Source organism: Acipenser ruthenus, chromosome 7 (assembly GCF_902713425.1).
Source record: "Acipenser ruthenus chromosome 7, fAciRut3.2 maternal haplotype, whole genome shotgun sequence".
NCBI lineage: Eukaryota > Metazoa > Chordata > Actinopteri > Acipenseriformes > Acipenseridae > Acipenser > Acipenser ruthenus.
The window spans coordinates 48,616,741-48,632,988 of NC_081195.1; the positions used below are offsets into that span (position 1 = coordinate 48,616,741).

Sequence of the window (16,248 nt, forward strand, 5' to 3'; positions counted from 1 at the left end):
TTGCGTTAAAAATTGTTCAGTTTTGTAGTGGCGACCCACAAGCCATTTTGTAGGCCGCCACAGCGGCCCCTGGCTACGTTGAGGTTGACATGTTTTAGAGGATTCCCTTACTATTAATTTAAGTTTTTCACTTCTCAGCCTTAGTCATGCTTTAGCGTACCCCGGAGTGCCGTTCCCTGTTCCAGTGTATCCCACTGAATTCATTCATTGTAACATGCACAGGGAGGCAGCAGAAGGGTTGGTAGGTGACGTAATCGCACACAAAGACATAAGCTCGATATACGCTCCTTGCAAGGGAGCCGGCTCTTTTGTACAGCGGTATCGGTGCTATGCTTCAGTGCGAGAGGTCCCAGGTTCGCGCCTGCCCTCCGCCTGTGTGTGGATTGCCTCGCCCTGTGTGATGTGCCTGCCTGCGGGAACCGAGATCGCTACAATATATATATATATATATATATATATATATATATATATATATATATATATATATATATATATATATTGTATTTGATGATGATTTATCACCCCTGTTTGAGGGGTTTACTAGGAGCTTTGCAATATGTTGGATGTTCACTCACACACAAAGTTCCAAGAAAATGCACATTTGTGTTGTTCAGATAGCTGTTTTTTAATAAAATGTAATTCTTTTTTTATATATAGTTTATGAATTAATTGTCACAATAGATGTCTCAAAGGCTTGTTTGAAGACCCTTAAAACAGTCTGACAAGTTGTTTCTTGCCACTATCAAGTTATGGCATATAAGTGCATTTTCCAAGGGTGTATGCTATTTCCAAGTTCAATTTTTTGTTTTATTTAAAATTTTAAGGGAATTTATCAAAGTTAAATAAAAAATAATAATTTAATTGGTCAAGTAAAAGCAGGGAAAGCCCTAGCGGTGCAATGTTGACAGTCTTTACTCTGGATTCTAGAGGGAGCGACTGGCTCTGGTGCTCCTGCGAGTAAGGGAGGAAAAACCAACAAGGACTTTCTCCTCATCGTGCTACAGCAGACCCTGCTGGCCAGGCGCCTGGTAAGCTCAAGCGGACACCTGCAGAGCTGGCCTTCGTCTTCCAGAGGCCGGTATCTCGCTGAAATCCCCTCTCGAGTTCCTATGTATATAAAGAGGAAGCTGGCTTGGTCGTGGGATCGGAGGACGCCCACTGAACCTTCACTTCTCCTGAGCTGTGTGGGGAATTGCTACAGTGACAGAACGTAATTGGCCATTCTAAATTGGAGAGAACATTAGAGGTAACATAATGAAAAAGAAATACAAAAAAAAAGAAAATTAATTTTATGTATATATTGTTGGTAAAACTCTGGAACAGTTGGATAGGAAAGAGAAACTAAATCCATATGCATAACAGAGCAGTGATTCAAATACTGTCAATTTCCCTAAATCTAAGGATAGTTATTGTCATCTGCTACAGGAAATTCAGTAACATGATAGTCACATTGTAGCTCATTATTTTGTCTCTAAACCTCATTAGATTTACATTCCTCTATTACATTATTCTATTACATATCCACTGCACTTTGCTAAGATCTATTCTTGGCTGTGCAATATTCAGACTCCCACTGCTACCTTCATTGCCAAAGAAAGAACCCCTGCTGCAAGCAATCAAACCCAGAAAACTATTTTCACAAATAATATGCTGCCAGACTATAAGATTGATTCAGAAAAGAGTTTTGTGTTATATAAATACTGCTATCCTAGCCTCAATTATACAGTATCAATGCAATGCAGAAAATACATTCTGCTGACAATTAGCATAACTGAAAGCAGGTTATAAGCCAGCATCATAAAAGACTCCAAGGGGAGATGAAGGATATGACTTGATATAGACTGAAATGGTTTCATGAAAAGATTATTTTTGTAAAATGTACACCTTTTCTTGTTGGTATTTATTTCCTGTAAATAGTACAGTGCAGTATACAGTACCACCCGGACATTGAACACTACTTTTAATACATTAGATATTTAGAAATGTTACATTTGTATAACTTAAACAAACTTTAGAGCAAAGTGTCATTGTTATTGCAAATGGCAGCATGTGATTAGCTATGACAGCAATGACACTGCGGAAGGGTAAACAAGCCCTGTGTGTAATCACAGGGGCAGGGCAAAGCTGGCTGATGAACTGAATTCTGATTTAAAATGAATGAATTAGGATTTAAAAGTAATGGTTTATTGTTATTAACGTTGTATTATTATGATGCAAAAAAGACATGAATCAAACACATCATTTTGTGTTTATTTAAAACGCAATGTTTTTGTTTGTTTTGTTTGGCAGCGTAGATAGGGTTATAGCCCCATCCCTCTAATCTCGTGCAGAATGCGAACATCTCCAAATGGATTAAGTGTTAATTTGGAAATGGTTACGCAGATAAAAACCTGCAGCATTTGCTGATTGGGATGGGTTGTTGAAAGGAGAATGACAGAGAGAGTGGAGGAGAAAGCGAAATTTGAAACGAAAACAAAAGTAAAAAGAAGAAAAGTAAACAATTGCTAAGCGTGCTGGAAAAACCAGCACGGTGCTTGTTTGGGTTAAGGTATTTGTTTTTTGTGTTATGAGACTGTTTTTATAAAACTTTATTTTGCTCAGTGAACTGTATTTGTTTGAAAGTCCTTTTTGTTTCAACAAATACGCCCGCCAGCACTTTCCACTTGCAGTACCTGTCTGTGTCTATGTATCAACTTCCTGGTCTGGGTACGCCACCACTTAGCCGTCCTGTCACAGACACATTCTTCATTTATTTGTGAAAGTCAAAAAGAATGAACCTTAGCCAGAAGGGTCTTAGAACTGAACAGGATCTCACCAGAGGCTTTGTTGTAAAATAGTTATATGTCCATTAGCTTGCAGGTCTTACAATTCTGCACACCTCAGTTCCTGACTTGTCTGTATCAGTTTCCCAGTCATGTGGTTAGTATTGTCCCTTAAGCTTAGGGGATATACAGTGGTATTTGCATTCTGGTACCGTGCCTTAGTCTCAATGTCTTCCCATGTTTTTTACATGCTTTATCACATTTTTTAATCTGGTGGAGGGACTACAAAGGATGTAAATAAAAATAAGTTGAAGAAAATAAAACTATTTCACCTCCACCTCCAGTAGATCCTATATTTAATCCCTCCTCAACAACAATTGTCTCCATTCTGCTGCTTAGACCCAACAATCATTATTGCTACGGTTCTCAACTGACACCCTCTTTTGAAGATAGAAGTGAAGTGTTACAGGCTTAACTGACAGGGTATGAAAACTACTAAGTGACATCATCTTACCTTTTGTTTTATTTAAAAATGCTTAAGTATTCTTTCTGCACATCTGACATTTTATTACTATTATAATTTTAATTTCACCATATTAAAAAATAAATAAAAATAGTTGTGTCACCATTATGACAGTAAAAGTGTTTCTTAAATTTTAATATTATTTTGATACTGACAGGGAAGTGTCAAAATCATGACAGTAAAAGTGTTTCTTAAATTTTAATATTATTTTGCAACTGACTGGGATGTGTCAAAATATTGAGTGTTTTAGGAGTGTGAAAATTGCTGTCAGATTTCGATTAGCTGTTCTATTGATGTGTAACCCTGGATCACAACCATTTTTTCAGATTATTTCCCAAAATTACTGATAAGAATAAATTCCTGTCAAACATCCAGAGCAACAGTACATATTTTATATTATAATTGTGATTCAATTATATTTATTATAGTAAACTTGTAAAAGTAAAAGGTAGATGTATTATAAGAGTGTAGCAGAGTTAAACTGCATTTATTAAGTGCATTTTCATAAAAGTAATTAAGTAATTTAGCAAGAAGAGGAAATCAAGGTGTGGACAGTAACACGTCTGTCAATGTCAACATTTAATCTCCTGAATTTTTGCTTCCAAGAAATAAGGTTACTGCTGTAGTAGTTCAAATGGCTTTCTTACATGTAAAGGTTATCACTGAAGCATGTTTGATTTATTTAATTTTTGGTCCCTATTCAAAGAGCATGAGATTTTTAAGTCTATTTTACAAATACGTTTTCATAACTAAAATCAATTTTGATATTCATGAAACTGTTCTATAAATATCCCTGGAGGTAAAGCTTTGTGAATAGGGTCCATTACAGCTGCAGCGTAAAATAAGAAGATAAGGAAAATTACTCTAAAAGCAGGAAACCAGAAATTACTGTACAAATACAGGATAGTGTTTGAAGAGGTAAATTATAACAACAACAACAACAACATTTCAATTAGCAAAGTTACCCAAAATCACTTTGCAAATATTTGTTTTGTTCATTTTGTTTAAAAGGCGAAATCAAACAAATAAGGCGCATTAAGGCAAGTGTACCGTAACAACTGAAAGCTTGATTATCTTGCATGCGCCTCTCAGAGTAAACCCAGAAGTTAACACAGATACAGTCTTCAGCTTAAGGCATTATACAGTCAGAGATCTCACATTCCCTATACAGTTTATCGCTAACCCATAACAAGAATTATATATTATATATATATATATATATACACACACATATACACCGGTATATAGAATATTTCTTATAATATATTAAGAAATATTATATATACCGGTAGTGCATTTAGTATAAACATAGTAATTGCTAAATCATGCATGTAACTGTAGTATGGATTACAGTGAGTTCTAAAATAATCATCATATTAGAGTTCTGTCCAGCCAAAACTTGCACAGGCCAAGAGAGAGCAATTGCATTTAGCAAAATTCCAAAGTCTCTGTACAGATCTCCTAAGATGAGTGGAGCCAGTGACCATGAACATTGCATCCCTGAGGTCTATTGATTATTAATTACTGTACAGTAGATGTAATAACCTGTTTTAAACATATGCTTTAGTGGTGCTGCTTTCTGCCAACAGGTATACTCTATAAAGGAGATCCATTATACTCTTCGTTAGGACTTAAACCAGTTTTGTACGATAACGATAACACATTCAGTATATCAACGGTCTAAACTAGATTTACAGTATCTAGTAATGGACCTCTAGCCACATACACACTGGGTTATCCAAATACAGTTGGTTTCAGATGTCTTTCTTTTGTATCAAGAGGGCATGAAAACTAATCTCTGCCAGGCTGGCATTGTTAACTATAGAAATTTAGAAATAGTTAAATTCACTTTGGTTATTAAAATGCATAACACTGACATTTTTATTTTATTTTTTTTTAAACAAAAGGTGATGAGTTTACAGAGTGGCTCTGGTCACAATGGGTTTGCTGGGGCCATAGGGATCTAATTAAACGTAAAGGTCCTCAAAGGATGAATATTAATGCATACAGTATAATTAGGGCTTGGATTTTTTGGTTATTATTTTTTATATTGTGTATTATTATTTGGCAAAATCGGTTATTTTCAGTTATTAAAAATAAACACCACTCAAAAGCATCCATTTTCAGTTTCTATAATAATTGCATGTATATTTCACTAATACATATACAAAGGTTAACTTATTATGCTGAAGTGAGGATGTCCACATTAGGAATGCATTTTGAATCCGAGAACTGTGAGAAGGAACAGATTTAATTTTATGCCCATTACCGCCCACGTATCTATCACACTACAGTTAATGTTCTTCTCTGCCCACCTCATCATATGACTATAGCCTACTGTAGTAATTAATCATACAAGAAGTTATTTATATTTTTTCCTCAGATTAATCAATCATCATGGTATTCTGATTTTAAGGTTTGATATTTATAATAATTATAATAATAATAATAATAATAATAATAATAATAATAATAATAATAATAATAATAATAATAATAATAATTAGACAGTCATTGTACACAATAAAAACTTTAATATGCTTTTAGTACAGGGCTTCCCAACTCTGGTCCTGGGGACCCCATGTGTCTTCTGGTTCCCATTCCAACTGAGCTCTCAATTACTTAACTAGATGCTTAATTGAACTAAGAATGTGCTTAATTAGACCTTTTTAATTGTTCTCAGCTCCTAAAAAGTTGCAGAGTTCAAGTTACTTAAATGTTATAGCTAACTATCCGCAACTGTTTCAGAGTAAAAAGGTCTAATAAAGCAAATTATTAGTTCAACTAAGTGTTAGTCAAGTAATTGAGAGCTCAGTTGGAATGAAAACCAGAGGACGCATGGGGTCCCCAGGACCAGGGTTGGGAAGCCCTGCTAGTAGAAGCATAACTGTACAGTATATTTACAATAACTTTTTCTGGTTCATCACTGAATAAAACCGCAATGCCATAAAAGCTAACTGGCGACGCCACGTTGTTGGTTTGTTTGGGTTCATGGTCATTAAGCCTGTTGCTAAGCAAAAAAAACCTGAAAAACTTTAAGCCCTAAGTATAAAGAATGAATCTAAAGCCTTGCCAAACATGTTATACAACTAATAAGGCAAAGCAACATATGCCTTAGTTTTCCAATTACCAGTAAGAAATCTAATTAATTCATTTGGCTTTTATCCCAGACACAGTCTTCTATGTGACAAAGGCCTTTTTGACCTGGAATGTGTTAACTAACACAAAAACTCTTTTAACTGTGTGGTAATAATTCCTCTAGAGTACCACTTAACTGCTTCTTTAAATGCAATATTTAAACAGACATTATAATGTGCAACTTTTTTGCAAAGAAAATGCAATTAAAAATCATAATAAAGTTTAATGACTTATGAGAACATGAATTAATTTATAGTTTTACAATTGTTCTAACCCCATCTTCCAAATAATTAAATGGAGATTATGCTAAAATCTTAAATCTTGAAACAAATCAAGCTCAAAGTTGTTATCTTTCTGTTTATAGACATTTGATTTGGTTAGAAAATTTCCAGACAAAAATTAACTATAAATATTAAGTTACTTAAATGTTACTATTATCATAACCTAACATCTATTTAGGATAAGAGCTTTGACTATGTACATTTTAGACACTGAAGAGTAGCAAAAAGAGAAAAAAAATACCATTGCTATGATTCAGAAACACAGACAGACAGGAATCTGTTTTTTTATTTTTTTTTTATTTTTTATCTATGGTGGAATGGACTTGTAATGTTTTAGTTCTATTCAACCCTGTCAAAACCAAACAACGTGTCATTCAAAGAGCTATACTGAAGCTTTGGACTCAGCTTGGTCAAGTAAAAAATACACCATACTCCATTCTGCTGCAGTTAAACCAAAAACATGTTTTGTTGTTGTTTTTTACATAAAACACCAACTTCAAAAACAGTAAGAGCTGCCTGCTAATGTGGAAACACACCTCAAGCATGACCTTCATGTGTATCACATCTGCAATCCAATTAGAAAAAGGTAAAGCACTTGAATTGTTGACATCTAATCATATTGATTCTGCTGGGCAATAAGTATTGATTTCATTTTTTTTGTTGTTGTTGTATTCATTCAAATCCTGCAACAGAATGAGTGGTACACTTTTCCATATTACGCATATTGCTAAGTAGCTTTGGAGCTTCATCTAAGAAAGTAATTCCCTGAATAGATTCAGCTCTATGTACTTTATTAAATAAAAATGCATATATATCTGCTGGCTTCCGATCATTAACAGAAACAATATGTTTAAAGTTATTGGTTTTTTTGGCAGTGTTAGTAAACTTCTGCCAAATAGTTTAGTTAAAATAGTAAATGTGTTCAACCTATGCACCTTGATTAGTGCACACTTATGCATAAATTAGAAATCTTCCAAATGAAATGAATAATGAATGAGCGATGCTCAAAGCTAATTTAACATTTGCACGCTGTTTTCAAAGAAGATGCTCTAGCAAGCTGCTGCCAATATTCCTCAACAGTTGCTACTTTTGAGCCTTTCCCAGCAAGTGGTTTCTCACTGTAAAGAAGTGATTTTCCAAAATGCATCTGCCTGTCTTCATTTATCACACAGATTCCCTCTATGTTTCTTGCATCCCCTTACAATTATTTCCCCCTAGTAATGAGTAATATGTTCATATGTAAAGCTTTCCATACTGTTAGTGTAATTCAGTTGCTGTTTTTAGAACATTCTTTAGAACACCGTCCTTGGGGTAGTCTAGTCTTGAACATCCAGCACCTATCATTAAAATGTGATTTGTTTTGGTAAAACATATGTCTAACACAACATGTTCTATCTGCTCAAAAGCGTCAAAATTTGATTTGTATTTGTTTCATAATTCTTTAAGGTGCTAATTGTATCTTAATTTCCATGTTAGCATTTGTGTTGCTATTTAGCCATCAAACTAAAATTATTTAAAACACGACTTAATTTAATAAATACTGTTTGTCATCTCACCTCATCGACCTATTCCCATGCTATTCAGTAATTTATTTATGAATAACAATGGGGGTCTGGTTTAAAAAGCACGCTACGAACACCTTTTCACAACTACAAAAGAAAGGGTCCTTTACATGCAGTGAGGTACTGACGGTCTGTTACAAACAATCTCCTGATGAGGCAGAACACGTGCAATCAAGCACACATATGATGGTAGAGGATCGTTTGAACAACTTTGCAAAACTAACTAAATTGCATACACTGTAGACTTAAAAAAATAAAATTGTCAATATGTTTTATAGTATTTATATTAGCCTAACATCTGAACAAATTGTACATATACTTGTCTTGAGCGGGCATAACAAGAAACTAAAAAGTCAATTTGATCAACCTAAACCCTGCCGGGATGAGCCACAGCTGGACACATTATGTGAAACATTATTTATTTAGTTCTTGCAAAACTATACTACTATTTTTTTGAAAGGGAAATCAATACAGATGTCTGGTGTATAATATAGGCCTATACATTTCAAATGCCTATTTCCTTCCCATGTCTGTCATAGAGTTTTCCCTGAAAACAACATCTCAATAAGGTCTTGCCTGTTAAACATTTTTAATTTCATTATAAATCTCAAAATGTCACACCAGCATTTTACTAAATTCGAACACAAGAGGGTGGCAGTGGTTACAGTAGGTTATTCTAAAAGAGATATTAAATCAATCAGCTGTTCTAAGGCTAGCTGTTAGCCTAAAGTGTTGCCTGGTATTTTTTTTACTGTTTATTGTTTTAGTATTAATGCAAGTGCCAGACAATTCTCCCTGAATGTTCAAGGAGTACCTGTTTACTGTCACCGCTTGTTACTTCCGCTCCTCCTCACAAGTGTAAATAAACATGGTACTCCAAAAACGTTTGTGGAGTTTTCTTTTTAGGGCAGCAGTGTAGAGTAGTGGTTAGGGCTCTGGGCTCTGGACTCTTGACCGGAGGGTCGTGGGTTCAATCCCAGGTGGGGGACACTGCTGCGGTACCCTTGAGCAAGGTACTTTACCTAGATTGCTCCAGTAAAAACCCAACTGTATAAATGGGTAATTGTATGTAAAAATAATGTGTAAAAAATAAAGTAATTGTATGTAAAAATAATGTGATATCTTGTAACAATTGTAAGTCGCCCCAGATAAGGGCGTCTGCTAAGAAATAAATAATAATAATAATAAAAATACCATATGCAGTGAATGTATATCTCCTCTTTTTTGTTTCAGATTAATTTAAAGTATACAGTTTCATGGTTGGCAGCTGGACCTTGTTTGATGCGCTGAGGAGGTGATGCAATAGGCTATGTCACAACAGAGAGGCACCCCTCTGAACTCACTTCACTCAGCTCAGAATGGTCTCCAACACACCAGTTGAATTGTATGGACCTAAATAAACTGTCTTTTAGTAGTCAGATTAAGTGTCAGAATGTTATATATATATATATATATATATATATTATATATATATATATATATAGAGAGTTTCACAAAAAACCAAAAGCAATCATTCAACTACTTACACCAAAGGCTTTTCTAGTCGGCTGCCTTGTGATCCAACCACCTCCCCCAGAGTGCAGAAACCTTGGCCCAGGAAATCCTGAAATGGCAGGAACACAAGTTAACCGTATTCCTTTCAGTCTGACCCAAGGAGACAACATACTGTATGATCATCAAATATTATATTGTAAATTACCTCAAGAAGCCCTATTTATAAATTGACTCATGGGTCCCTACATTCTCTTAAACCTTTTACATTTTTACATTTATTTTAATGTGGTATTGGAAATCAGGCAGATTTAAAATAAATAAATTATATATATATATATATATATATATACACACACACATATATATATAACAGGTGAAGGATAATGTAATTTGTATTGTCACAGATTAAGAACAGCAGGGACATCTACAGTGTTTTCTCAAATTAAACTGCACATGCACCCGCACTGTTTGCTCCACAGCTATTAAACATTGTATTTTAGGCAACCTGTTTCAAACTGTATAATTTGACAAAAACTGATTTGACACTGTGTACTAGTGATTGATATAAAATGAGATAGGTACACAAAACTAGTACACATACTGGATCTGGAACCAGGGCTCACAGGTGAAAGACAAACGTAAAAACACCAAGCCTTAAATCTAATGTCACCACTGATCATCCAAATCTGTGACAAATCATCCACCTGGAACCTGCTATTCTTTACCAAAGCCTGTGTTGTATTAAAGTGATAACCAATTTGTGATAGGCAGGTAACGACAAAGAATGCATTAAATTGAGCTTGTTTTATCTAAAGAGCGTGGAAAACTAATCAGAGGCACAAAGTGCAGTCACAGCTCCCATAGATAATTGGGTTTATTTTTAAAACCTGTGGTCCTGACCACATTCTAGCTTGTCGGAAACATTTTTTTTTAATGTCTTTAAACTGAATTATGGTAAGGATCAGAGCAGCAGTGTGGAGTAGTGGTTAGGGCTCTGGACTCTTCACTGGAGGGTTGTGGGTTCAATCCCACACTGCTGCTGTACCCTTGAACAAGGTACTTTACCTAGATTGCTCCTAGCTATTTTTAGCTACTGTATGAAATTTGTGTTTTCGGTTACTTTCCAAACTGCTTGAGGGTTTTTTTCTGTCAAAATATGTACAGTAGTAACTCAACAGTACTTGCACACTTAAGTTGTACCTTATTTCCTTTGCTGTCTTCCACAATGAAATCCCTATGGTCACGGGCACATTCTTTTGGGGTTTTTGTGTGTAGGCATTTTTGTACATTTCGCCAGAATTCTGTTTTAAATCCTCCATATCTTAACTGTAATACAGCTTTAAATCCCTCTAACAAGCCTCCATTCCTGAATGTAATCTTGTTTTAAATCTTGCAAGCGGAGTCTCCGATAGAAATGTAGGAATGTGCTGTCACTCAGTAGTTGGGGCGTGTTTAAAGTAAGTTTAAAGTATTTATAGAACAAATCAATGATAGATACGTCAGGAAGGCGGGACATTGCCCAGAAGCACTGGGAAATGTATTTATTATTATTTTTGTAGTAGGTTTTATTTCTTAATGGGAAAAGGGTAAAGTCAACGTGAACTGATTAACCATTTCCACAGTTTTTCCCGTGTTTTCTGGTGTTTATTGGCTGTCCACCGATTTCTTTTTTTTGTATTGGGGGTGTTTTATCGCAGGTGCGCGGTGAACCGTGGATTCCCCTGCCGACCTAAGCCCTCCCTACCCGGGCGGCACTCGGCCAGTTGTGTGCTGCCCCCTAGGAACCTCCAGTCACGGTCAGCAGTGACATAGCCTGGATTCGAACCTGCGATCTCCAGGCTATAGGGCGCATCTTGTACTCCACGCGGTGCGCCACTCGGGAGCCCCATTAGTAATAGTTTTAAACAGAAACTTAAATACAATCTGTATGATACTTTACAAACACATTTAGATTCATGCATAATTTGCATTATGCAAAGTTTTAGGGAAAACAGAGAAAAAAGTGGGGTTATCTGCAATCTGATAAGAAAACACTGCAAACAAAACATTAACTTTCCTGCTGCCATCTTTGGACCATGGTAACTTATGTATTCCCATGTGGCTTAGGTAAGGCACTTGAACAAGCTAATTAACATTTTCATGAGAAACTCATGTTTCCATGTGTAAGTGGCTGTTGATTTCACAAGCATTTCCTTGAATCTCACATGAAAATGAGACTTTCCCGTTAAAATAGTGTTTTTTTGGGCATTTTCACGAGCTTTCCCTGACAACATGCACATGCATTGCCAATTCACGTGAAGACAAACCACTCATGTAAACTGGCCCATTGTTCTGTGTAATTGGAGTATCGAATAAAAGCTTTCAAATGGACGAAAACTAGTCTCCAACACTTAAGTTGGCTAATTTCTTGGATACACGTTTCCACATAAAAGCTGCCTAATGTGAGTTTATGAATGAAAGGGTTGCAACTCTCTATACACATATCTCCACCTTATTCTGAACACTACACATTTTAAGTACCAATAGTCACAAAATGATCTTCAGTATAAGAGCAAGGATGAAGGGGACTACTTTCCTAAGAAAATATTGAAGACTTCGGGATTGAGGGTTTTCAGTTTTAGATAATATTAAATTACAAGTATATTACTTCTTGTTAGTCTGAATTAAACAGGAATTCATCAGCTCTGTAACATCCCTGTTTTGTGAAGTAGTGGCATTATTTGTCTATTTTTGTTCCAATTTAAATATACAGTACAGGAAAAAATAAGTTTTGTGTTTTTATGTTCAAATGTACAGTGCCAGCAATGACATCCATGCAAAACAGACTCTTAGTTGTCAGATATATTTCACTCTTTTTCCACCTGTCCTGCAATTACCTCACAGAAATGTGAGCACACCAGATTATTCTGTTGAACATCCTCATTTAAATACAGTAGGAGCATTTCATTTCTACAGTATACGCTTTCAGATTCGGAAAAGCAGTGTTAACATAATGATCCGAAGGTATAAATCATTAAAACCAGCATTTTAACCAAGTCTAAATTAGTAATGTCTAGTATTAGGAACATAAAGCACTAGGCATAAAAGACATTCATTCATATTTCATAAAAATAATACATACACGTTACTCTAATTTATCTTAAAAATCATTTTTGTTCCCAAGTGTTTAATTATATTGTTCATTTTAACCAAATTAAACATCTGTTTTCGGAGGTTGCTACCATTTCCGTATAAGAAAGACACAATTATAGGAAATTAGGGGGATTATAGGTTTATAATACATTACATCTTAACAAGAAGAAACATATCTTTAAGATAGAGGCCTGTAATTCCTTACAAGGAATTCCTCTGAACAATAACCTTCTCCTAGCTGTTGTTGATTTTTTTGGTTTTATACAATTCAAATGGTTTAAATCCTTTAAGAACATTTGCCTTTGTTCTTGTACTGTTTACTATGTTATTCACCTACACTATATTCCGTTTTCAACAAAACTGCTTATTAAATTATTAGCAACATAATGTATTTATTTGCTGTTTGGATTTGTTTATTCTGCCTGTATTGTATATTTGCTATAATCTCATAACCTTATGTGCCCATTGTATTGAATTAGACTGCAAAGTTTGGTAACTGTTTACTGCAACACAGCTAATGCATTAATCCCCAGAAGAATGAAACAGGCCAGTGCCAGGTACAAAGCTTCCTGCAAAACAAGATAAAGCTGCCCCAGCACTGCTATTAACAGAAAACAAGAAGACTGGTTACTTCAGATACAAACTGTCATTGTGGAAGGACTGGTTATGTGATAAGTCTGAAAAGACCAGGGTTGTCACCTGTCTGGGTTTGACCCAGACAGTCCAGGAATTGGCATCTGTGTCCGGGTGGCAGGAATTAACAAACCTGGATGCCCTAATGTCTGGTTTTAAATGAAACGCATAAGAAACTCCAACCTTCCTTTAATATTTTCTTTGACATACCATATAACGGGACATTTTGGAGTGGAATTTATTTTGGCTGGTTTGGATTGGATCGCCAATAATACTTCCACCAATCAGAGTGTGGCATAAAGTGACAGCACAGGTTAAAGAAGTGCGCGCTGGACAAGGGAAAGAATGTGTTGGATGTCAAAGTGAATATGAGAATGGCAGTGTGTAACAAAGCCAATTTACTTAAAAAGATTAAAAGCAGACCGGACATTTCCATCAATGGATTTAGGAAATCTGGAATATATGATGCGATAAGAAACTCTGAGGCTGTGTAAACTGCGCCTGCTACAGTGGTACCTGTACGACTGTGCTTTTTTAGGTTAAGCAGTTTTGTGTTATTTATTTTATTTTTTTTACGAGGAGTTAATTAAGTAGCCGCTAAAATTGTTTATGCCAGACTTGTTAGGAAATCTGTAACAATGGTGCAAATTTGCTTTGCATTGTTAATGTCGATACTGCTATCCACCGTGTAGGTATCACAAAGTCCCTAAACAATATGTTATTATTTATTTCTTAGCAGATGCCCTTATCCAGGGCGACTTACAATTGTTACCACATTGATATCACATTGTTGTTACATACAATTACATTATTTTTATTACACATTCTGATTTACACTTGTTACTCGGAGCACCTGTATAAGGAAGCATATACATTTTTTTTCAGTGTGCATTCATAAATGCGTAAGTTACTCACAAAAATTGAAAAACCAACATTAGAAATCATTAATTAATCATAACACACAGCTGTGCTTTACTCATTGATTAGCCGGTAGCACCTTTCAAAGCATTGGGGAATGTGTGCTATTGTCCTATTTAACATTTGGAACAGAAAATTAACATTGCTACAAGATCTTTACAAACATTTCTAATTAGCCACCTCAAGACAGCAGTTCAATTACACTTGATTAAACACACACACACACACACACACACACACACACACAGACACACACACGCGCACACAGACACACACACGCACACTTGTGCACCTACTGAAGAGCTTGACTTATATTTTAGAAGTATCAGATGGTTTATAGTACTGGTTTATCTATGTTATTTAAACATCACTTTCACTATTAATTGCTACTGCACATCCACAAGAAGTACAGACATCTCATAAGTTAAAACCACAAATACTATTGTTATCACATAAACAGGTACTCGAGCCTTTTTGAGAATGGTAGTGAAAAGTTTAACCATTTCATTAAAAAAAATCCTTTCATAAAGTAATACCTTATTTGGAGATCACACCATGGACCCAAAAACAGCACAATACTCTCAATCTACAAAAACCCAAATTGCAGTTCCTTGACCTTGAGAAATCCACAAAGCAATTTAAAAGATTTAAAAGAAGAGGACATTGCATAAAGACTGGGTTGGATCCCAAGAACAGCAAATGAGTTAGTGTTGCCCAAGACTGTTCAGTAGAATCTATGGTACACTCTTCACGTGAAATGTAATGAAAGTTATACAACTCGTAGACATTAAGGGGGGGATTTTCAAAAGTTCGTAAATGAGTGTTAATGAACAAATCTGTATGTAGCATTGATTTTGGCAGTCGTTATGCCTATTTTGTTATTAAATAATCGTGTTCATGTGATTTCCAAAATTATGTTGATTCATGAAATAATGTTAATATCTTAACGAGCAGTGCTTCTTGCAACTATTTCTTTTGTTTGCGTGGGAATCCATGCTAACTGTCATAATTTATCATTAGTTAATTTGCACTTGGAAAAGGAGGGTTTTAATTAACAAAAAAGTATACAACTCACCTTGAAACAGTATTTAAGTTCTTTGGTGTTAAAAAAAAAAGAATAAACAAACTACAGTATGGGTTTGCTGGGAGTAGCAGCAAATGTAATTTTAGAGCTTGAGTGCAAGCCTGAGATTGACAGACCCCGGTTGCGACGCCGACAATACAGAGAGAGGGAGTACAGGACGAGGGTTAATATCTTAGATTTACCAGATGACAATCTAAAAGCTCGTTTGTGTCTGTATGGGGCATTTTGCCCACCTCTGTCAGACTCTGTGGGAGGACCCTGAATTGCCTACGAAATAGTTCTTCTATGCCTCTGGGTTATTTCAAAAGGTCACAGGTGACTTGATAAAGAGGGTTAACGATTATATCAGTATCCCACTTAATTAGGAGCAGCTTCAAATGTATTTATTTATAGCCACAATCGTACATACTAAAATACATCAACATAAGAAAATAAATTTCAAACAAGCCTACATAGATGGCTTATCCCCCCCCCCTCACCCCATACAAAAAAAAGAAAAAAGGTATTTTCTTTTTTACCAAAAAAAGAAAAAAAGATTGCAAAATTCACAGTAAAAGAGTTGTATATAGTAAACTGTGGCTAATTATCCCCCCCGAATGAGGGTAAATGACTAGTGGGGTTTCATTTTTTTAATTTTTTATTATTTTTTAAATCTGTACATTCTGGATGACAAAATGCACAATTTTAAATGAAGTTTACAAATTATACACAAAAGTGATAT

General features: G+C 35.3%; 1 protein-coding gene across 3 annotated transcripts in view; it reads right to left on the reverse strand.

Moving 5' to 3' along the window:
- The window catches only part of LOC117415827 (copine-8-like), a 110,334-nt gene that overhangs the window by 50,446 nt on the left and 43,640 nt on the right, over nt 1-16,248 (reverse strand). For all 3 annotated transcript variants that reach the window (XM_034026673.3, XM_059027186.1, XM_059027185.1), the window contains one exon: nt 9,793-9,869. In XM_034026673.3, coding sequence (XP_033882564.2) covers nt 9,793-9,869 — 77 coding nt within the window. The remainder of the gene's footprint in view (nt 1-9,792; nt 9,870-16,248) is intronic.